This window comes from Brienomyrus brachyistius, chromosome 14, assembly GCF_023856365.1.
Source record: "Brienomyrus brachyistius isolate T26 chromosome 14, BBRACH_0.4, whole genome shotgun sequence".
NCBI classification, from domain to species: domain Eukaryota; kingdom Metazoa; phylum Chordata; class Actinopteri; order Osteoglossiformes; family Mormyridae; genus Brienomyrus; species Brienomyrus brachyistius.
In genome coordinates this window covers 13,507,721-13,532,572 of record NC_064546.1, presented here as the reverse complement: position 1 = coordinate 13,532,572, position 24,852 = coordinate 13,507,721, and the positions used below count along the sequence as shown (strand labels likewise).

Below are 24,852 nucleotides of genomic sequence, written 5' to 3'. Positions count from 1 at the left end.
ACCCTGTTTTAACTTAATATTTACCCCGTAAGTCAATAATACGGTCTTCAAAATTCTGGTTTTCACCTTGGCATGTTGTACCATCAGTCTTTACGAAAATGCTACTTTGAAAATGAGTGTGTTTCCTGTTTGAGCTTCACCTCATTATAAACCTGATGTTTCTTAAGTAAACTCTTACAGTAGCTTCTTAATGGCTTCAAGTGTAAATTACACATTTACAGTAAAAGATAAAAAAGCAGTAATTCCCCAAAAGGAAGTCAGTATTCAAACGTCTTCCGATCTTTTTAAATTAGGGACAAACAGAATGAAAAAAAAGTTTAGCTCAGGGACGAAAAACAGCTACAAACAAATAGTATTCCTGTGTGTTGACAGTGATCCTTTTAATTGAAAGCAATGCAACAAATCTGAGACTCCAGCCATCCATCCATTTACTGAAACCGCTTAATTCCAACTGGGGTCGTGGGGGGGGGGACTGGAGCCTATCCCGGGAACACTGGGCGCAGGCGGGAACAAACCCTGTGCAGGCGCCAACATTCCACTTTTCCCCTGTCCTGGACAGAAGTCACACATGCAAATAAAATTTTACATAAAACATTTTAAGAAACTTTTATTTCGATACCTATGAATCATTACATGGAATACATTGTGTCTGATATCTAAGGCCTCTAAACCGCACAGCACTCAGAGTGAAGCCCCATCGTTTCTTCCATGGGAGCAGCATGAAGGCCAGTTCTGTCCTAGTGGGCAAAATAAGCCCTAAGTACCTTCAGTCTTTCTGCAGACAGATGACACTGCCCTCAGAACATAAAAGTGATGCCCAATGTCCAAATGCCTACATAAGCAAGGAACAGGGACCTAAAAAAGGAGTTTAAGGTGGATTTCCTGCCCCGGTCACTCATGCCCACGCACTCACTGCCTGACAACACATTAGCAGACTACCTGAATGTGATGAACACTACCAGTACAGCATGCAGTCAGTAAATACCTAAATGTTTTTATACATTTGACTATGCATTACACATACGGTTCAATAAATACATATTCACTTGCATCCTACAGTAGAACTGAGGTCTGAGCTAAGTCAGATTTCTATGCCTATATATGCATCTATATAAAGTGAGTATGGTAGGAACACCAGACACCCTGGCCATGTTCGGTTCCTATTAGGGGGAACTTCACTCTGAGTCCCTTTGGAGAGGCTTCCCAATACACCAGCGGTTCAGGTGACGCGTGGCTCAGTAGGTTCAAATGCGGTGCCCATAATCTCAAGGTCATTGGTGCAAATCCCAGAGCTAACAAACTAGATTTCACCTTTGGGCCCCTCAGTGAGATCCTTATCACCCAAATTGCTTCAGAGCCTGTCTGACCCTGCTATCTCAAACAAGTACGCTACTTACAAAATAGTGTATGCATAATAAATGAAATGCGGCTCAGGAAGCCAGGATATACAGCTCTGTTTGCAAACAGAAAAACTTTTGGTAACACTTTACTTAAAGCAGTCATCATAATGCATTATAAATACCTAAATAATGCATTATAATGCAGTTATAACACCTTCGTAATGCATCATAATGGTTAGTATAAGGCATTATAATGCATTATGAAGATATAGTGAATTATACATTCCTCAGGCAGGAGAACCATTATGAATCAGCTGGGCCAGACAGGTGAGGAGGATGAGAGCTTCAGAAAGCATTCATAATATATAATAAACATGGCTATAATGTGTTATGCCTTTTTATGAATAGTTATAGCCATGTCTATAATACTTTATGAATGCATCTATAATGCATTATACATGAGCGCTTTAAGTAAAGTGTTACCAAACTTTCACTCAAGCATGGTTTTAAATAAAAGCATGTAGGATACGGAGGAATCCCAGAAAGCAAAGGAATGTCAAGAGAGACATCAACAGTGTCAGGAAGAGCAGAAAAATATGCAGTAATTATTTGTGATGTGAGGAGAAAGGTGAGAAAACCTCTAAAATGTTCTGATAACATCCAACAAGACTGGCTTCAATAAAAGCCATGCCCCCCCCCCCCCCCCCCCCCAACACAGACACCAGCATTATTGTTCCCATCCTCCGCTTCGACAGCACTGCTGTGGGGGCACTATCTGCTGAGCTTGCTGGGGCACTTGCCCTCACGGCTACAGCCTTTGCCCCGGGGGCTGTAGCAGGACCCCGAACGCGCCTGCCTGCCACAGCAGCCCTCCTGAGGGTAGGCCCGGCGCAGTGGCGGTGACCCCGAGAAGCTGGGCGGCGAGCGGCTGCGGCTCAAGCAGCCGCCGGGCCCGCCTCCCATCCCGCCCCCCCGCAGCTCGTGTCGGGAGGGGGAGGAGCTGGAAGAGCGCTGGAGGGAGAAGGAGCCACGCGGGGAGGCACTGGCGCTGCGCTGGGGGACGCACGGCCCACCGTAGGGGCCCCGGAAGCCGCCGTGCAGTGACGAACGGCCGTAGGAGGATCCTCGGACAGGAGAACCATTATGCATCAGCTGGGCCAGACAGGTGAGGAGATCAGAATCACTGGTGCTACCGGCACGGATGCGGTACCGGCGAAGCCTGGAGGAGAGACGGCAGGAAGAGAGAAGCCAAATGCTAGTTATCCGTGGCCAAGGGTGCTGCTAGGTATTTTGGGTCCTATGAAAGCATATCATATCGGACCCCCAACTAAAGAGCAATCTAATTCTGTTCCGAAAAATGTAGGGCCTGTGTAACTTGGGGGGGGTTCTTGGAATTGTCCTAACTTCCACCCCCGCTATGGCGCTCCAGCTTCTGGCTTGAGCAGAATTATACATACACTGAGACACAATGACAATAGGGAACGTCGTTTCCCTTATTCAAAAGTACAGGCTGTTGTCGACTTAAGCAACTTATGACTAATGGATTTTACGACCGTTTTGAGACGGCAAACCAGTGGCCACCACTGCACCGCGTCTGGCACTGCGAGTCCTGTCCAGCGCCACTGTATGACAATTCCTGCCCTAACCGCTGGCAGCAACGAACTAAGAAAATGCCGATAAAGATTTAAAAGACACCAAACAATATAACCTAAAGATGATATAATTCATATTATACAGTATACAAAACTTATAATTTCTGCATATAGAATAAAGGGCCGACTTACGGCCAAATCGACTTGTCCTGTCGGTCGGAACCGATCGAGGTCGCAAGTCGACAGCCACCTGTAAAACTAAGGCTGACTCTCAGAGCATCAGATAAATTGCCCGTCATCCAAACATCAGGGCTCCTGCTACAAGCAGAGCAGGCAGCTGAACGGGGCCCTGACCCGCTGGCATTGTGGAGGAAGTGAAACGGCCATCAGGTTTCACTGCTGAAGCCCCAAAAGAGCTGGCTTTGCCCAACACGGATGACGTGAGACGAGTGGGATCTTTAACAATAATACCAAAGGAAAATCGTGGTAAAACGGATCAGGAACAAAACTGACAGAAGTTGCCCTTTTCTGATGCAAAGGTTCGCCTCCATTATATCTGCACCCAAAAAAAATAGCACTTGCATGTCCCTGTATTCCAACACCAGCACAAATCACCATCAAACTGAGTTACTAACCCACCATGCGAGAGGGACGAGGAAGAGCACTGAGCACAGTTTAAATTATTTTATGTTCTGCTCTAAGTGAGCAGAAAATGAGAGACTTCTTGCTGCAAACTGCCATCTATAAATATATATTGAAATTAAAATGAAATCTACAGAGAAGTTAAGAGTGATGAAATTGTATACTAAAAAAAACCCCCAAATTATTCAAAATTGCCGCACAGACACTAACAATGATATTTATCAGTATTGTGGCAAAATGGCTTAATGTAGCCTCACACCGCGTAGAACAGTGTAATAATGGCTGATCTAATCAGCTGGAATTTAACCCTTTCTCTGACTAACACAATCAGCTGTCAACATCATGACACTCATGTCATGCGACAGCGTTGGGCAAATGCAGTACATTTGCAGAGTAAGCGTGACATGCAGACTCACCTGCCATCGACAACAGATCGACTGGGGGGCTTCCCTGGGGGAGGGCGGGGGAAGAACTGGGCGGAAAAGCGCTGAGGCGCTGGCAGGGGGGCCACGGGGCGTGGGATCTTGCTTTTACGGGACAGTGGACTGGATGAGGAGGAGAGGGAAGGAGCGTCATCTCCCTGGCGGTCAGAGCGGGATCCCAGGTAAGACTCCTCGTCCTGGGAACGGTCAGATGCGGAGGACAGCGGGTCCCGTGGCAGCGTGGCCACAGGGGGGCGCTTGTCGGAGGAAAGGGACGGAGAGGGTGAAGGTGAGGAAGGCGTAGTGCCATGGTGGTGGGCCTTCTTCTGTAGCAGCTTCTCCTTGGCAGAGCCAGGGGAAGGGGAGTCCAGGAGGCTGCCAGGCTCCAGGATGGGAATGCGACTCAGCCGCCGGGCCGGGTCTCTGCGTGCCGTCAGCGGCAGTGGCGACAGGTTCTGCCCGGTGTTCTCCACTCCGCCTCCATCCACCTCCTCCAGTGTTTGTGGATTGGGCTCCGTGGAACGGTCAGGATACCCAGAGTCACTCTCAGGGTCCTTCAGCTCTGGAAATGGACCGGCGCCTTCGCCTGGTGTCACCATCGGGGGCGACAGATGGCCGTTGGCAAAGACGGGGCTGCGTGGTGACTGCGGCGATCGGGGAGAACGGGGAGATCGGGGAGATCGGGGAGAGCGCGTGGAGGAGACCAGGCTCGGCACAGGGCTGCCCACCTTCTGGAAGGCGTCTCCGTTCGAGACCTTGTCTCCCAGGGGGTCGCTGGGGCTCCCAGGCTGGGTGGGTAGGCGCTCTTGGGGTGAGTGCAGATCAGCTGTGCTGTCTAGGGGCTGGAGATCAGTGTCTTGTTTTTCCAGCATGAGGCACTGTGGCACACTGTCGGAGACAGACTGGGAGGACAGCACAGAGGGACGCGGCGCCGTCAGCTGTAAGAGTAGGAGGAAGGAAAACGAGAAGCAGGCATAAGTGACTGCATTCTCTGTCAGCCATTCCGGTAAGGGGGAGATAAAGCACTCCTCGGCGCTCCTGGACCTTTGGACCGCTGAAGCACACGGAGAAGACCAAGCAGAAGACACTCAAATTCACAGGAGAAACCACAGAATACAACCAAACAAGTCACACAGCTCGCTCGCATTATGAAATCACCTTTAACGCCATTTAGAAAACCACAGCGAAGAACACATAACGATCGCATACAGACCCATGACCAGTGACAGACAGAATTACTAACTAATGACCAACAGAACTCCCAATAAATATGAAATGTACAACAAAGATTAAAGGACAGACCGATGAGAGAATCGAATCTCAAGCAGACAGAAAACCACACCGAAGAAGAGGAGGAGAAGAGAAACAGGAGGGAACCCAGAGGGGCAATCAATACATGAGAGGAGTCACCATGATTTCCAAATAACATGACCGCACATTTTATACACAGGCGTGTGTGCGGGGGCCCCGATGCTACACAAGCCTGAGAGAGAAACACGATTAACATGCGAGCATGCTCAGCACGTCAGAGAGGTTCGCATGTTTCCTGCAGCAATTCAAAAGCACAGTGAAATGAAGAAATGAAGCTAATGACTTGCGGGGGGGGCAGTGAGAAAACAAGAGGGGGGGGGTACTGGGGTGGCGGTGGTGGAGGGGGTGTTCACCTGCTGCAGCTGAGCCCGAGTGATGCGAATGACAGAGGGGAGCTTGGTGCAGGCCACGGCCGCAGGTAAGGCGGGCAGCCTCCTACGGCCGGGGGGGGAACGCTGCTGCTCGGCCGAATGGCTGCGCCGCAGGCTGCCGGCGTGCTGGTGCAGAGGGTCCGACAGGGTGGTCAGGAGGGTGTGTGGGCTGGGGGAGCGGAGGAACAGGGGGCTGGAGGTCCGGGCGACCAGCTCCTCAGGGAGGGACCGGGGAGAGGTGGGTAGCTGTGGCGGGTGGGGGGGGAAGCGGCGGGAAGATAGCAGCACATTAATCTTAATGGGATGACTGGAAGGGGGCATGCCACAGGAAAGTAGCTGTGTGCAGGATGTGGTCCACAACGCTACACTGGTCCCCTCCCCCCGAATTAGGCAAAAGCTAAAATTTCGTAACGGCATAATCATAAATCCCCCACCCTGCTGGGTTTTATGCCCAAGCTATAGGAGCCGTACTCCTCCGAAACCAGTTAGTGACTCCACCGGAATTTGGATCCGCCATATTTTCAGCAGGAGCTGAGTGACATAAATATTCAGGTGCAACAAGTGCATGTCCCTGAGAAGGATGGAGTCACCTTTCATCTCCTCATCGCACCCTCAAGGAACAGGACGGAATGTTTTAGCTGATGGAGAGAGTAACTCAGGACTCAGGGCTGGTCTGTGCCGACTTACTATAGGCGTACAGCGTCCCAAATTTAGCTAGCACTGCATCTACAAGCATCTGGCATGTCTAATATCTTTTTAATCCGTTTTCGCTTAATGTAGAATTAATGTGTGGTCTCACCTCTGCAATAATCGCCTAAACTAGAATATAAAATCTAATTGCGTGAGTCTGTTCATTTATTGCTCATACTTGTTAACATACTGGTGCACAGAAGCATGTTGCAGAACGCCTCAGGGGCGCAGACAGATCATCCTCGACACAGTTGCTACTGAAACAGGTACTATAGGTAGGCAGGCTGAGGAAAGCCTAGAAACTGCTCGTCGGTAAGGGTTTGATTTTGACAATGTCACGATAAAAGCCAGGTGACGGTTTGTTGAAAAGCGAATGCTCAAGCAACGGCAAATGAAGAGATTTAGCAGACCCATCATACAAGCTGAATTAAAGGCATTTTTCATACAACAGTGAATAAGTGAAGCATATCTGCTTTTACTAATGTTAACAAGTCATATTACTATTATTATACTTCGGTGTTAATATTAACACTATTCAGTTGATATGCATTATATAAATAAATATGCAATATATAAATAAGATCAGAAAACGCAAATATGGAGAATAATCTGATGAATTGTAAAACAGTTGGATTTGATAAGGGCTTCAGAAGGAGCCCTAAGAGCATGAAAAATGCCTTTTAAAATCAGTGATAAAAAGCTGAGAAATCGTAGCAACAAAGTATGAAGTAATAAAGCATATAGCTTAAAATGATAGAAAAAAAAACTCTGTTTAGGGAATCAGTGGCAGCAGAGTTTAACAATAGTAACATTCCACCACAGCCGAGTTCGGTCACATACTGTACTTAAATACCACAGGTGCCCCAAATTTACGAAAGATCCACCTGAGGGCCCAAGAACCCAACCTAACTGAATATTCTGGAACTAGAGACCTTCGCTAGCAAAGACACCACATTTTCTACCCCTGAGACCTTCACTGACACTCTCACTTCTAAGGCTGCCCAAATAATGCAGACGTCAATAAATATCTACTGTACCCAGGTATCCCCATAACACCGAAAGATATTATGACTTTTACCAAGCAGTACTGAACATTAATGTTCTGTACTCGCTATACTATTTGGAATGTATAAGCAACTACACATTGCTCTACTCAAAGGCTTAGAGAAGCATGTACGTAACCAGAATCCACTCCGTTGTGAACTTCACAGACCTCACCACAAAACTCAAACCAAGCCCACTAAATCGCATGGCTCCAGTCATAGACCAGGCCCTTACCTGGGTGAGAACTCCCTCAGCCATGGCCTCCGCTGGGCTAGTGGGGGTCACAGCAGGCAGGTTCCCAGGGGGCATCATGCTTAGGTCCAGCCTCTCCACCTTGGCTCCTCCTCTAGAGGTGGTTATGGGTACTGGGGCAGAGCCAGTGCTACCCCTACCCCCACTAGATGCGTCTTTGCCTGGTTGTAATATTTCTGGCTCCTCCTCTGAGGGGCTGCTGGAGACCCTGATGCCGTTGGGGTGGCCGGTCCCGCTGGAACCGAAATCCTGAAGGTCTCGTCCGCGCTCGATCACCACCCACTCCCGGGAATCCACATCCTGCTGGCCCGAGCTCAGATTCACGGCCACAAAGCCACTGCTGGCCGCTCCCTCTCCTTGCTCCAGTGAGCCCAGAGAGCCAGGCTTGGGGGAGCACCCCCCCGACACGAACTCCTCGTCGTAATGCCACACGTGTTCGCCGCGCGTGCCGGGAACGGTCAGACCCAACCCAGCCTGACTGTCTCTATCCTGCGGCTTCCCTAAACTGGCCGGGTGACAGAAGCAGAGGAAGGAGAAGGTGGAACGTAAAGCAAGCATGGCAGCGAACATACAGAAATGCTGCTTTTTGCGCTGCCGTACTTCACTGCACATGGTGAACTAGTCAGTTATATATGCATGAGTAATGATTTATGTAGCACTCAAAGGCTCTGATCAGGTGAAGTTCAACTTTTCCAAACGTTCCCAAAAGTTAAAATAATGAAGAACATGGTGTTACAACTTGTTGAGACTAAGTGGCCTTCTGTTGAGTAACTTCTACCATAAAGAGTTGTTTTTTTAGCATTAATAATAGATCTCACATTAATAAATCATGGCTAAGATACTTAATATTTATGAATTACATTATTATATCCAGATCATCCTAAGGGTGCGTTTCCTAGAAGCATTTAGATTCAAAATAAAGATGGTTTAAGTAATTATTGACAACTTATTAAACATGGCAGTTTTTTTTTTAAACCCACTCGGGCATTTTAAGAGCAGTAGATAATGTGGTGGGTTAGGAATGCAGGCTTTTACTATTAGGGTTAGGGTGAAGCTCGAGACCTAAGACCCTCTTACTGCAACCTCTGAAATTATTTAGGAATAATTCATAGTGGAATTAAAGACTAATGTGGATAAATCTGCTAAGGGACAAAACAAGGCAAAAAAGCAGTTTTGTTTTTACCTAGCAACAAAACAGACATAATTAATACTCAATGCCTTAGCCATAACAGAATGGGGTGCTGACTGGGTCTGACCATGTCTCCAGGAAGCGATCGGTGCTGGGTTTGGGCTCCAGAGTCAGCATCCTCTCCAGCTCGAAGCTGTGGATGTTACGCAGTTTCCTAAGCAGCGGGGCATCCAGATCTGACGGCACCACCTCAGACCTCACCCGCACGGGAGAACCCAGGCTGGGCCCAGCAAACGGGCTCTGGTCCCCGTGGTTCTGACTATGCTCTTCTTCCGTCGCCGCCTAGGGGAGCAAATCAAAGGAGAAGGTCAGAGGTGAAATCAGTGGTTCCCACACTCTGTTGGCCTGCCAGGTCCCCCGTCAGAAGGTACGAAGATTTTTCTTCTTGTTTTTAGTTGCTGATGAAAAGTATCACATTTACAAGTACATTTTGCCATAATATAACTGCATTCTATAATCTCGTTTCTGTCAATGAAAAATCTTTTGTCAACGAATAATTTTCATCATAGTTTTCGTCAGCGGAATGAATGATGATTCAGCTGTTGGGAGGAGCCCCCGCCGTGGTAATTTCACGGCCCCCAGTCTGGAAACCTCTGGGTTAGACAATGCTTATGGTGAGAAGGAGACAGCATGTTCCAACCAGCAAGCTTTTGCTAATTAATTTCTCATATTTACAGACACACATTACCATGTCATGTGCCAAAGTGAAAAGGGAATTTAGCTGACACAAAAGTCAATGTCGGGTTATTGTATTTCTCTTGGTCATGGATGCAAGTGTGTTGCACCTTCCAGACGATGGGCCTGATCCGGTTGCGGTTACGGTCACGTTCCTCCCATACGTCGGTCTCCTGGGGGCACAGGGGCAGGCCTGACAAGCCCGCCTGCTTGTCAGGGGGACAGTTGTTGTCCCCATCGCTCAGCTGCTCATCTTGCAGAACCTCATCTGTGTTCTCCCTCTGCAGGTCTCCCGGGACTAAGGATGCATTTGCCATCCTGCACGGGGACAAAACATCACCATTACTGGAGGGTCAAAATTCTGCAGGTCACGTAACGGTTCGGGGCTCAGTCTTGCTTCTGATTCAGATGCACTTTTGTAAAGAAGTTAATCTGATGTGGTATAATTGCTTCTGTAAAGTCTGGTGCCTATAATCTCTCACATGAAGTATCCATTGGGCTTAACAGACAACATAGGTATAGTTCATTTATGGTAATTTGCATGCTGGTACAAATCATGGAGATTAATTCTAATAGGGTGATAAATTATATTATATTTTCAGTTTTGAAAACTATGCCCAAGGACTTATGATGTGATTTTTTGAGAAATGTAAATCTTGGCATATTTAACAATCTTCTGATAAGCTTAGCAGAGCAGGAGGAAACCCCCAAGGCTGTTGGGGACTGGGGGTCCTGATGACATCATACCCCATGTGCGCTGGCGTGAGCCGGGTGTGGTGCTGCGCTGTGGTTGCCGTGGAGTTAATGGTCAAGATCCCATCCGATGTGCTCCTCTCCCAGTCATATGGGTCGTTCTCTACCACATTGTAGGTCTTCATGCTGTTCTCAAACACTGACATCAATAGCTGCAGCAAACCAGTTACAATCGGTTAAGAGAGTCCCAGACCTGTTCACAAATACATCACTGTAACAGATACAATGGGCGTCAGCGCCACTAATGTTAAGAAACTATTTCTGAAGACTTAAAACTTGAAATTGTTCATAGCGGTTTGCGTCAGAAAAATGATTATGGGACACAAGCGTCAACTAAACCTTTTACCTGATAGTCAGGTTTCGTAAAGTAGTCTAGGCTACAGACATGGTCCAGGAATACGCTGAACTCTGAAGGCAGATGTTTGAGCATGAGCCGATGGTCGTAGGTCTCTTTGAGCCTGCCAACTTGCTCCTGAGGGAGTAACAGAATCAAGGATTTGCACCCACACACACACACACAGATCACCTCAATTAACGTCTCAAGACAGCCATCATCAGTATCACTATCAGCTGTCCTCAGAACTTACTTTGTCTTTGATTTTCCTCCAAGGCAGCTGGCCTACCATGAACTCTACTAACATGTAGAAGAGGGACCAAAGATCATCATGCCGACCCATTTCCTGGAGAGATAAGCCCCACCGCCAGGAACATGTCAGCACAGAGTAGGTGAAAATAGCGTAAGAAGCACCAGCATGGAAGCAGAAGCGTGGGAGAGGGATGACTGCATGCATGTACCTTGTTCTGGTGTGCGTTGATGGATGCATAGCGCACAGTCCCCCGGAAACCAGCCAAGGGGCGAGGCTACAAGGGAACAAAATACAGAACAGATTAGCAAGGAAGATAATTACAATTACAGTTACAATTACCTAAACATGCAATTGAAAGTAGGGTCAGGCAATTCCTGGAGCATTTGATGGGTAAGGGTCTTGCTAAAGAGCCCAACTGCGAAATCACTCTGCTGACTATGGGATTTGAATTGGTGACTGGCACAGGGCCCTAACCCTAACCCGCTCCCCAGTAACAGCTCGACACAAACCATCTACATCTGTGTTTCCAAACCCAGTTTGAGCTGGGACACTGACCGGCCGAACTTCTTGACAAGAGTTGGTGTACTGACGTGCCAGGCCAAAGTCCAGCATGTAGCAGGTCCGGCACGTGCTGGGGAACCGGCCCATGGCAAAGTTGGACTAGGGGAAGAAGAAGACCAGCGGATGAATGCACCAGAGCCGTGATCCTGCCTATCCAGCCCGTGCTCCGGCCTCACGCCCTCTCTCTCACCGGTTTGATGTCTCTGTGCAGAAAGCCCACCGAGTGGATGCTCTCGATTGCCTCCAGGATCTGGCGGCCCAGCCGCAGCGTGGTGCTGACCGTGAAGGTGCCACGGGCCATGCTCCGCCGTAGGTCCGCCAGGTTCCGACCCTATGGACGGACGGCAGCTCGCTTAGACTGGAGACTCGGCCACACGTGGCGGGGCCGAAGGACAGAGCCGGGTCAGCGCGCCATACCTGCAGCTCCATCACCACGTAGTTGAAGCGGTCGTTGCGGCCACAGCCCACGAAGCGGCACACGTGGTCCTTTCCTTCAGAGGAGAAACGGGCACCCATTGTCAACAAATGCACTCCTTCCAGAGGCCATAGCATGCTTCCCCCCCCCATCACCCCCCTCCCTCATCCGGCCCGGAGCCCCCCTGCTTGTCGCCCAGCAGATTTACAGGCCGTATTTACAGCTGTCCAGCTCCTCAGGGATCCAGAGGGTAGCCAGCCAGTCTCCACACCAATCCCAATGGAGTCCAAGGAAGGGCCCCTTTCATTCACTTTGCCCTCATAATTCTCGGTTGCCAAGAGAATGTAAAGCGAGAAGCATAAATAAAAAACACCATAAACTATAAAACATTTTATATAAAATAAAACCAATAAGCTATAAAATGGGAAATGAAGCAGAAAGGTAAGGGGTACATCATAAGACAGTAACAACAAGGAGAGGATGAATGATGTGCAAACGCAGACAACATGGCCCTAAATCGGGCCCTAAATCAGGCACATTCAAATGAGAGACTGAAAGGATAACAGGGAGTTTTCTCCAAGGTGCAATCTGGCTGATGCTACAAGCCCACAGAGTGAGATTGTAGAAAATATATGGGACGTGTACAGATGTCTGTCATACATTACTCCATCTTAGGTGGTCTGGCTATTCAGCTCAGGCAAACAAATTACACCCTGCTTGATTCCCCCCTTGCCTCCAGAGACAGGGCACTTTGAGTCTTTCCACACCAGCACACAACAATAACTACTCAGCTCTAATAAGACAGAGATTTTAAACAGAGATCTATGACCCCCCCCCTAGGCATGGGCTACACATCCACGTTATGCCATTTCCTGTGGATGATGTCATCTAGTGTGCCTAGTAATCAGGGCATTCACACCATTAAGGCATCTATGCAATCAAAAAATGTATTTTACTTCCTAAATTATAAAAACAGCTGCATAAATTAGGATATAAACACGTGCCTTTATCTGCTTAGCCTTGTTTCCTTTATTAAGTTCCAATTTTGCATAGATCTTATTGATCACAAAACAAGGAATTTCTCTCTTAAGCAGTGTTTCCCAGTCCGGTATTCAGGGACCCACAGACAGTCCAGGTTTTTGCTCCCTCCAAGCTCCAAGCAGGGAGCAAAAACATGGAGCGACTGGGAGTCCCCGAGGACTGGATTTAGAAATATTACCCTTAATCACAATTGTGCATCTGCTAGAAAACATTTTATATCGTAGGAATATTGTATATGGCTGTTTATGTGCCTTAAGCACTATATATATGGGGTAAAAGCCAGAACTCTGCTTGCTGACTAAACAACGCATTTCAACGGGTTTCACACGAAAACTATTTAAAGCATGAGATTATTGACAACCTGCACTTGGCAGCCAGCTTATTAAATACACAGGCTTGTTAACACAAGCCGCCAGCTCCTCCGTACAGAAAACGCACAGAGGGAGTCAAAAGGTTCAGTTACTGTTTGGCTAAGCATTAGAACAGCTCAGATGCACGATCTAAGCGATATTCAATGTGGCGTGACTGTCGGTGGCAGATGCGGTGGTTCCATCCTGTCAGAAATAGCCACCTCTGTGGGATTCCTACACATCGCCGTGTCTAGAGTTTACACAGGATGGTGCAGTAAATAAAAAACAGCCAGGCAACAGCAGTTTAGTGGTCAAAAACATCTTAATAAGAGAAATCAACAGAAAATGGTCCTATTTATACCCTAGGAGATACCTAAAAATTCTGGGCACAGAATGTCACCTTGCCCCCCCCCCCCCCCTCCACCCGCGCCTAATTTTATATATAATTTCACATCTAATTTTACTCGTGGGAGTTTTACTTACATAAAAATGTTCTGAGTGAAAAAAGAGGCGGCAAAACCAAGACATTTTATTGGTTGGTTCCACCACCTCTAGTTGCTTGGACCCACCTACTCTGATTGGTTCAGAGAGATAACCAATCATTTATCTTTCTGCCCTCAGAACATTTGTGTGTAAATAATACTCCATTGAGCTATAATATTCCATTTCATTTCACATATTCAAGGGACCCTGCCATGTGCTGGATACCCCAGGGTATACCCAACAACGTGGCCGCTGAGAGTATGTGCAAGTTGACCGGCTTCCACTGTGCTTTTATACCAACAAGAAGTAGGTTACTGCAATGCGTGCCACCTCTTCTGACAAAGGGGACAAAGTGAAGGAGACAGGCTGCTTCAGCCACATCCTCCTGCCACACAGACCCAGGGTTAGTCGAGGACAGGGACTCTCCACTTTCAGCCCGCTGCCTTCAGGAAGAAGGAGAACCACCGCCCCTATCAGCCAGAAAGCCCGAGCCCAGTGTATTGATTTTTCCACAGCCAGTTAGGGAGGCGAAGGGGGAGGGGGAGAGATGGGGGAGTGAGTAAAGGCAAAAAAAAAAGAAAAGAAAAACGATGCCCCCACTGGAAATCTCCTAATGGGTTTTGCTGTGTCTCTGCCCAGAACAGGAGATGAGGAAGGAGCATTTCGGCAGCTCCATGTCCCTCCTGGGCTCATGTTTACTGCCCTCTCCATCCTGACCGGCACCATTTTAACATGAGAGCTTTGCCTGTCACAGAAGCTGCAAGTCACTGTGAGAATCTCTGCACTGTTTTAGTGTGGGCAACTTCAGTTCTTTACATTTTAAAATCTGATGGCAGATTACAGACATTTTACATAATGGAATATTCACAGCAAATAGCAGTGCTGTATATTCTATAATTACCAAATTACTGAAAGCCACTGAAACTTTGTAATGGATTAAGCGGTTGGAAGATAAACAAAAAACATTTAACTGTTACTACAATGCAATTGGTTTTATAATAGGTTGTTTGCTTATTCGTTCTCTACTTTTCCTATTTTCTAATAGCTTTTCCTTAAAGGTTTTGACCATAAGCTTTGTGGTAGTTCAGTGAGTGCCAAGGCCACCTGACAGCTGCAGGACTATGGGTTCACATCATCACAACAGTGGTGGACACTTCAGGTCCAGAAAGTAAACCAGCCAGTTGAGTCCTCTGTGACTGTCACTCTTTATGCTCAGCTGGTCAACTGAAACAAAATCTTTGTCTGGATTTTTACTTTCTGGGAAAAATAGCTAGAAGACAATGTCCACCTCTATGTCCCAGTTAGCATGTTCTCTCATATTTTACTGGGTACTCCACTTGTCCTGCGATGCAAAAACATGCAGGTAGCTGAACTGGCATCTCTAAACCGCCCATAGCGTTCGAGTGCGTGTGCCCTGCAATGGACTGGCATCCTGTCCAGGGTGTACCCCAGCCCTGTGCTGCCACTGACGTCCCTGCAACCCAGCTGGATAAATGGTTAGAAGATGGATGGATCAGTGTTTACTATGTAATAAAACAAAAGTGTTATTGTAGGCATTTATGGCACTACTCCAGAGCAGAACAATCAGCGAATGATCGTAACGGAGCTTGGGAATCACCCTGCAGTTTCTTCAGCACGGCCACCTCCATCTTCAAAACCTGCTTGGGCTGCTGGGCGGACTCAACCTTCAGCGCCACGCTGACCCGCGTCAGTAAGTCCAGGGCCTCGTAGATCTCCCCAAAGCCACCGCCACCAATCTTCTTGAGCTGGAAAGAAAAGAGCAGTTTTGGGACCTGTCTGGATCTGTACAGTCGTGGCATTTAGATTTTGAATAATTCTTCACTGAACTGTTTCACTGCAAAAACAAAAAACAAAAAAAAAAAACAAACACAATAAAAATCAATTATTATGTTTATTATAAGAAACACTCACTCCTCTACCAGTTTTGCTACAGAGAAACAGCATTTTATCTAATATTAACAATAGCCGGAGTTGCACAATGTGTTTCCCCATGGGAGAGGAAGACAGCGACCTCACACGGCACTTTGTCAGCAGCGAAAGAGGCGGGGTCAGGGATTGCCGCAAATAGCGTGCTGCAATCTAAATTAAGATCCCGCAGAGGCATGCTTAATGCCGCGGAGACGGCCACTGCAATGTCACCCTCGGCACTGTAGTGGAACAGCTCCGTGACACAGTTCAGTTAGAGGCAAGATTTTTTTAGTCACAGCACAATGCAAACACGGCCTCTGTGGATACTGCCTTTGTCCTGAACAGCCCCTATTAAGCTGGTTTTAGATACTATTCCAGAGGTATACAAGCCAAATGTCAATAAAGATCGTACCAGGATGTAATAAAAAATGCAACTGTTCAATTAAATGAAACCTACCCAAGCATCTTGATTATACTAAAATCCCAAACACCAATGAAACCAGTTCTTTTAATGCTGAACATGAAATTACTGAACGGTAATCGATGCAATACATGATACCAACTGAGTACCTCTCTTCGGGACCAAGGCCGATGGGCACGGCACTAGAAACGATTTATCTGTTAACGTTTCTGCAAATTAAATTAGAAATAAGTCACAGGAAAGACAAAGTATCCTTTTTGTCAGCTTCAGATATTTTATGCATCATACACTGACGTGAAATATTGTTCTCACTGGTCATAGTGCAAGTGAGAATTATTGAATAAAATACAAATAATGAGACACATGAACATAAGATAAACATGACACTAAGACATGGATATTAAAGCAGATAAATACATACAGCTAACCACCTGATTGATGGGGAAAGACGGCATGAGAGCAGAATGTGCAGCAAAGAGCGTGAAAGGACAGTAGAGCCAACTGAAAATGGGGAAACGCTCCGCAAAGGATTATGGGGGAGGGCCGGCCGAGACGCAGGTTCTGGGAACTTACCACTTTCCATCGTTCCTTGACGAGAACAGCCACGGAAAGAATATCAGCCTGCTCTACCCCTCCATTCATCGTGCCACCCTGGAGTCCACGAAGTGCTTCCTCTAGGATGTCCAAAGCAGGGCAGGGCCAGGCATGAAGGCCCTTTTACAGTCACTTCCAAAGACAAAGAGACAGAGAGAGATATGGAACTGTATAAAACGGCAAACACTGAACTACTACGTACCCGATATTTTCTTTCATTATTACCGACCTGGAGCAACATACAGGAAGCATTTCACAAGCTACAAACCCATCTATGCCAATAATTAGGCATCCACATTTTTTTCAGTTCTGATCCGATTCCAATACAGATTCCATTACAAGAGCTTTTTTAACTTTAATGTTAAATCATTACAAGTGCACCGATCCTACTTTTTCATTGCTGCTAAGATCCCGATACCTGAACATGCCTAAAAAGCTTTAATTAAGCTAACAGAAACATAGATAGCGTACTGTTCCACCTCGTTTGCACATTTTGTTTTAAGTGTTTCTGAGGCATTTGCAGTTCAGTTTGAGTATCTTCCAAGCGAGTATACCCAAGTGGCGAATGCTTAAAATGCCCCACAATTTTTCTCCCACTGGCAACAGCATCACTTACACTTCGCTGCGATAGCAGCCCCTCGTGTATCACAAGCTGTAGTGATCGCGCAAAGCAGCCCAAGCTAGTGACTCCCAAATCATCCAATGCTGTTTTTCATATTACTCACGTTGTCTCACACAACTGTGTGGGCTTTGATTAATGGGATTTTCCACTAAACATCACTTCCACCTCTCAAAACTTTGTTTTTACAAAGATCGCAAATCGCTGTGCTACTAGTTGTCGTTAAAAGTGTAAAATACTCTCAGAAAGTCACCTTCTTATCGGATGTTCCTACCCTCCCTCTACAGCGTAAGGTATGCGCGTGACGTCACCACATGCAGAAGTCACTGCGATTACACCCTCTGAGTGGCAGCAAAACTGAGTGGCAGCATTAGTGTTCAGCTTTAATCCCGCAAAAAACACAACTAAAATGGGAAAGAGCTGTCATGTGATAGTTCATATTTCTTGTTAAATCGATTTGTACAATCTTTTTACAGACTGTCAAAAAATGAAATAAGTAAGTACTGGACGTGGATCGGTCACATACGGCTGATCCCTGATCCATCTAAGAGGAATGGTTCCGTGCCGATACCTATCCTGAATCATCGAACCTCTACCAATAACTGTCTCTCCAGATGCAGTTAAACATGTATCAGAAAAATTTACTTTGATACAGAATCATTCTGATTGGATTCATGGTGGGAAAAAATAGCTAGATGACAATATCCAGCATCCAGTTATCGGTCACCTGAAAGTATTCTCATTTAAAATCACCTGTCACTATAAATAATCAATGCAAAATTCTGTCCCAGTAGGCTACACACTACAATTGGTACGGTCTTCAGTTTTAATAGATTTTTCTTACGTTTATACACAGATTTTGCATCTTATGTGACCTATATCACAGGGCGAGATAATTAAATTTTCTGTGTGATATGTAATCCATTTATCACCCTTGGATTTACAAAGCAATCAATACAATATAAACAACAGTAGAGTTATTGATGATATGAGCAACAGTTATCGCCCTTAAACAGCTTGAGCACTGCCATCCTGATTCACACACTGTCACGGCAATTTGGAAGGATCGGGTCAAAACAACTGGAATGAAACAACAGCAACAAAACCAGTTCAGCAACACCTGCTTTTGAAGCACCTGCACACACAAGCGTCAAAATGCGGACAGATGGAACGGAGTGAAGGACTGACGCAGAGCCTGTGAGATTCTAGCGTCAGCCCACTGCAGCTGCTGCACCTGTCGTGTTGTGGATCTGGCCAAGCCGCTCTCCTTTCAGCCTTTCTGCGCTGCCAGGGAACACAAGAGCCCCGCGGGACACGGTGTCAAGGCAGACCAGCCGCACCCCAGGACACAACCTTGCTACAGCTTAGAAATGAAAGTCTATCCCCAGCAGTTCCCCATTAAGAAGAGACAAGCATGTTCTGTTTGTTCAAATTCAACCATCTACTGTTACCTTTAAACTTATTTTATAAACAAAAGGTCACGCAAAAAAATGTGATGAAAGCAATTCCACATAAACCAGTTAATTTGTATGACTTGTTAAATTCATATGTAGGCCTGCAACAACTAATCGATAACTATTATCGGTAACGATAATAATCAGTAATAAAAATAGATGACAAACTGTTATCGATTGGTTACATTTTTGCAGTTTGCTGCGGAAATCGCGTATATGGAAATCACCACCTAGCGATGTTACTGTTGGTGTACTGAGCTTAGTTTATACTTTTCCATATGCGATTACGGTCCATGGATTACTCATGGTCCATATGAAGATGTACAGCAATGATATTTTACCACACCAGCAGAGGGCAGATGTATTGCAGCAAACAGTGCAGTAAAATCGGTCAACTTTTATGAACAGTACCTTGGTTAGAAGGCCTGCCATTTTTCTTTACCCCGTCGGGTTGAAACTGAAGACCCAGCTGAGTGGAAAGTCAGTAGAATTGCACAGAAGCTTGCCAAGGTAATAGTGATCCCATTAAGTGTAGCAGGTAAATTATTTTCAAACAAATGATTAGCACCTTATTCTTAATACTACATCGGGCATTAGTCTGCTTTCCCTGCCTTGCACACTTTCAGTAGTAAAATCTTTATATATAGTAATTGCCGCGTAGCTAATCAGGGTTACAGTGATACAGAACTAATCTTACAATAGGTAGGCTAGAGATGTACAGACCATTCATTGTTGCCAATACACTTGAATTGCATGTCTTTTAACTGTGAGGGGAAATAATAGTAAGTTGTCAGTAACCTATGAATACAATGAGAGTGCATGTTTACTTGTGGTGAGATTTTAGCCTACAGCACATGCAGTATGCGACAATACCCACCGTGCTCCTGCACAGGCACAATTCACCTAAAAATCTCACGAAAAGATTACACATAATGAAGAACCATAATTTACATTCCCTCAAGAACTCTGAAAACTGTTTCTCTGATAATATCACCAGTGAAAACTGACGGCTTCAGTACAGCCCCTATTATATTGCCATTCTTTGTTCTGCAGATGCACTGGTTTGAAATAGGTGTGCAGAGTAACAGGGTTCTGTTCCTAAGTATGTCCTGTGTTTGCTGTAGAGCACTGACATCACTGCTGTCTTGTGTCATTACCCAGAAGTGAAGAGCTTCAAGGGGGCAGATATACAATGGTGACGAAAAATCAGGTAGAAAAATCTGGATTTTCCTTATCCCAGTAAAATACCGTACTCCATGCGTAATCAGCAATACTGTCTTCAATCAGCAATTACATTCTTAATATTGATTTGTCTAGTACAAGACCTCCATATATTTGAAAAAAAAAAATTTGTTTCCAGTTGGCACCAGGATGTATTACAGGAAGCATTACATCACACAGCATAGAAGGTCTTATACAACGTTAGTTGAAAATGAACCTCACTATGAGCACTGAACATGACACACACACACAGGACAATGCTGCAGACTTTGCACAACTCATCTGCCTCTACTTGAGGCATTTCTTTTTCCTCATATCCCATTGATAAATCTTATGTATATTTGTCTCTTATACTTTATGCTTCTATGTTTACCTTGCACTCCATTTTTGATGTTGTATCTTATGTTTGATACTTGTCAACTGTATACAGACAGACAATGCAGAGTGAGATTTCCACTTACTTATATGGGGTAACTCACTGCTTTACTGTGCATATGACAATAATCTTATTTGCATGGATATTTCTTAATGTATTCTTAATATACGAATGTATTTTTTAATGTAAGTCTGATGATTTCACCGACCTAAGGACACAAACACCAAGAATGGAATGGCTTTGCGAGATTCAAAGGGACTTCATATTAGCACTATCAAACCATGACCAAACAATGACTCAACAGCCAAGTACAGAGAATTGTTGGGTGGGAGGGGAAGGCATGATTGAAAGACTGCCAAAGGATTCTGAGTTCATTAATCAGAACCCATATCCATGAATAATAATTTGTCCATGGCACGTTTTGTGCTTGCGATCTACACTTATGAATGTGTGTTGGAAAATGACAGTTTGTACTAAAATTTTAGTCACTGGCTGCATGACGCTCATTTGTGTAAGATTTCTCAAGCAATCTTTTTACAGCACGAAACCTACAAGCTTAAAAATATCAACTGAAAAATGTTCTACATGTGAAATGTGAAACACATCTGGAAGACCACAGGTTCGAATCCTGTAGCACTTATCCCCAACTGCTCCATGAGTACAGCATGCTAGTTGATCCAGCTCTCTCTTAACAGCTACACTTAACAAATTTAGCACCTGAACATCTGTACTTATACTTAATTAATACTTAACATACATAAACCTTTATGGTACATGTCAGCACTCACTGTTATTGTTATAAGATGAATGTAAAAAGTGCCAATAAGCAGCTGCTTATTACGTGAACCTGGTTACTTTTCGTCTTCCTCCAGGCCGTGTCTGTCCCCTTAGGCACCTCCTCTGAAACACATCTCAGCTGCACACAAAACGGACACTCCTTCTAAAGAAATATATCTTTGCATTTAAAAAAAATCTCTAGAGGATTCTAGCCCATCCTGCAGGACAAAGCCGCCAGTGACCACCAGTTAGCAACACGACAAAACGCACCAAGTATGTGAGCTAAAGGTCATTCCGTAGCTTTGGGTTCCTCACTGTGTAACTAAATCGAAATTAAAAAAAGTTTACGCTGTAATAGCCAGGTAAAGAAAGAAATCAGGCGGAATTTATTAATGTGGTATAATTCAATTAGGTGCATTTGATTTTTTTCAAGACTCATCGTCCAATATGGTTAAATGAACTGGGACAATTCTGAAATGGATACAAACAAACACTGGTGGCTGATTTAAACATGATTCTAGAGAAGGGCTATTCGAGTACAATAACTACAGTATATGGCTGGTTATACAGTGTTACAAGTTTGCAGGTAGATTGTGGGAATCTTTCAGTGTCATGTTATCTGCAACGTGTGAAGCCAACAATCACTGCATATACAGTGCATCTCATCACCGAATGAGTCAAAATATTTTATTAGGAGACATGCTAATAGCACTATGACCACTTTCTGTCTACATTTGGCATTAACAGAAAAATACCAAAAATACAAAGCTATTTTTTCTCAGATAAAGATAAAAATGTGAAGTTAGCAGAGTTTCTATTACTCATATCAACCATTAAAATGTTTTGAAGGTATTTGAAAGGATTTATTTACTTCCCATGACTAATTACAAAAGAATACTAAGTAATATCCTTTCAAGTACATCCTATTTATTGTTTACTTGACTTCCCGAAAGTGAGATGCAACTCGACTACACAAAGTCAGTCACAGCGACAGTACTAAGACTCCACATCTTCTGCCTGAGATCTGCAGCCATCGGCTACACAATGCTGGTCTTAACGCATTCACTTAATAAACGTAACCAATTCCGTCTTCTCCCAGAGTACTACGGATGACTAATGTTTACATTTTGTATAGCAGGGCAGTGTTGTCACTGCTATTTTTAATCATACTTCTGTCACATAATCAGTATAGTATGAGGGGACATTTCCCATAAATAATACTAACCCCTTTGATCACAATATCCTCCAAAATAACTCAAATGTAACCCTACCCAAGATGGAACAATACTGGATCTTTTAGACAGCGTAAACACCAGTCAGTACAAAATATATTCCAACATACAATTTCCCAGTTTTGAATCAAGAATTATTCATATTATTCATGATTTTGACTTAGATGCTGTTCGGTTATGACAAAAATAATCATACAACAATTAAAATACATTCTAAAAAATATTCTAATTGCTTCGGAGGTACCCCATTATTCACAGGGAATCAAGCAGGTCCTTAGGGACAAATACCCCTTTATTTAGCTGAATGCATTAGTGACATCAGCGCCATGCTCAGAGTGTACCCTACCGTACCAGAAATACTGCCCAGGATAGATTCTGCAGCCCTAACTAAATGACTTAATATTGACAATGCATGAACAGATCAATAAAAATGTGTTTTAAGGATTTGTGGATTACAATGCACACATATCATAGCAGAAGTGGATAGCATTATGTACAAAGTTTTCTGAAAATGCTCTAGCTCAATGTCACACTTTTCTAATGATACTGATCATTTTGCTGATCACAGAACCAATAAGCAAACCCGCAAACACACACTATTAATTGTCAACCCCAAGCCAAGCGATTCCAGGGCCAACTTGCCATTGTTGTGGAAACTGGTGGATGAACTTAAATTACACATTTTCCAAGTCCAGCAGGGAATCATCTGGATTTAATTTCCATTGATGTTAAATAAACAGTGATGGACACATTCACTGTCAATTATAGTCCAACTGTCTAATAAAACAGACACATAAAACATTATAATAATTGTAGAAATTGTTATATTTGTAATATTTCGCGAGAAATAGCTCCTTTGGCTGGGAACGAAAATGACAAAATTGACAAATTCTGTGATATGCATATACATAATATATATACATATATATACAAATACACGCGCGCGCACGCACACATATGTATATGCGCGCGCTTATATTTTTTGCCCCATTATTGGTTGACACTTGTTCTCCCTATCGTGAGTAATTCCTCAATCCAGTTACGCCTAATATGAAATACCTGCCCATAAATATATAGGAATGAAACAGCTTGCTACCTTACGCCACTGCCTGTTATCGTAACTGCTTTATTGAAAACCAAGCGCACTCTTTCATTTCTATGCCAATGATTTGGTATTACAGTTAGAAAACATGATCTGAATATATTGCTCAGATAACAAAGCAATAGAATTTACCTTAATTCACGCGCAAATGTCACGCCGGTAATTAGGCTGCACACAGACGCCTATTGAACGGGCCCGATACTACGCTTCTGGACACCACACTTAAAGATTGTGTTTTATTACTGGCAAGGGTTTCCACGTCTTCAGATTTACTGCCCGGGATCGCGTTTATAAGCACACAAGCTGCCATAGGTTACGGCTTGCAAATCCTGGGAAAAAAACCCGCACTGAGACATGAAACTAGCTGCCTCCACATGACGACCTTGGCAACGTCACGCTACCAAAATATACCAGTTCAAAAATGCTACTGCCCATCGCCGGTTTCGTATGCGGAACCATGTTTGTTTCTTTGATGCTGTGCACTACCCTAATTGCGTAGTATCCCTACCTTAGTATCGCCAATCCTTGATCCACAAGGAGCCGGGTGTGGTTAAAAGGATTCCCTTATGTGTATCTTAATTAAATACCGAGGCGCCTTCTTTAATCCCATTATGGACATATACAGTCTCTACAGGGTGGCGGCTTCGCAGACGACGTCCAAATTGTTTACGCCGGCATTTGTCATAAAGCAAGAATATAAAAATGACTGGCTACAAAATCGTCCCTTTTCTCCTTCTGTCACCTCAGCATCTCTCGCGCGCTGCAGCTCTGTGACGTGCTACTCGAGAGAGAGAGCGAGCCTGCATGCGCGCTCGTTCACAACACTTTAGCCCCTCGCAACAGCACGCTCGACGAACGCGCACTCCCATTCGCTAGTGCACGTGTGTATCAACAACATGCCCGCGCCTTCACACCGTGTTCTCCGAGTAATGGTCAATGGAGTGTGCTTCGCTGGTTCCTCACACGCGTCGACATGCAAAGCATGGCAAATGAAAGCCGAGTTGTAATATGGTTATATTTTAGGCATGTAATAATCCTTTACTTGGCCTCACTAACAAAAGAATCCTAGAAATTATCTCACTTGAAGTATGTATAGTTGTACAGTATGAAATAGGCCTATTTTCTAGTGTGTATTTCTGATGATCGAAAACAGACAAAAATAGACATATTTTCTTAGTCTGATAGTATGCATTTTTAATTAGAATTAGCTATTGCATTTATTGTTCATTTTTAGTTTTGAGTGTGACAAATAATGGAAACAGCCTCACAATTTTTAATTGCAGATGTTAAAGTGATATTTTGATGTATATGCATTAATAAAATAATAAACTAATTCAATCCAAAGCTGTTCGGAGCTGCCTCCACCATGTGAGAAGTGGCATTCCAGATGTTTCTCACCTCTAGTCCCT

The 24,852-nt window shown here is 44.7% G+C and overlaps 1 protein-coding gene across 4 annotated transcripts; it reads right to left on the bottom strand.

Moving 5' to 3' along the window:
• Positions 1-591: 591 nt before the first annotated feature.
• On the bottom strand, positions 592-24,265 carry ttbk2a (tau tubulin kinase 2a). 4 transcript variants are annotated; one of them, XM_048975198.1, is made up of 16 exons: positions 23,952-24,265; positions 16,642-16,794; positions 15,337-15,484; positions 11,847-11,920; positions 11,620-11,760; positions 11,424-11,528; positions 11,077-11,142; positions 10,869-10,961; positions 10,628-10,753; positions 10,276-10,433; positions 9,639-9,846; positions 8,921-9,135; positions 7,647-8,169; positions 5,661-5,924; positions 3,991-4,934; positions 592-2,559 (listed from the first exon to the last, which is right to left on the bottom strand). In XM_048975198.1, exons 2-16 carry the CDS (start codon positions 16,708-16,710, stop codon positions 2,112-2,114), a joined length of 3,582 nt encoding a protein of 1,193 aa, XP_048831155.1. In that variant the 5' UTR covers positions 16,711-16,794; positions 23,952-24,265; the 3' UTR covers positions 592-2,111. The 4 variants fall into 4 exon arrangements, with proteins under 4 accessions (XP_048831155.1, XP_048831156.1, XP_048831157.1 ...); XM_048975199.1 differs by lacking the exon at positions 23,952-24,265 and adding an exon at positions 23,576-23,904; XM_048975200.1 differs by lacking the exon at positions 5,661-5,924.
• Between the last annotated feature and the right edge of the window lie 587 nt (positions 24,266-24,852).

Excerpts from the sequence above, each read along its gene's own strand:
- ttbk2a (XM_048975198.1), bottom strand. The coding sequence starts at position 16,710 with ATGAATGGAGGGGTAGAGCAGGCTGATATTCTTTCCGTGGCTGTTCTC. Across the intron at positions 11,921-15,336 it reads CGTGCTGAAGAAACTGCAGG|GAAAGGACCACGTGTGCCGC; the intron begins GTGATTCCCAAG and ends TCTCCTCTGAAG. Across the intron at positions 11,529-11,619 it reads TGCACAGAGACATCAAACCG|TCCAACTTTGCCATGGGCCG; the intron begins GTGAGAGAGAGG and ends TTCTTCCCCTAG.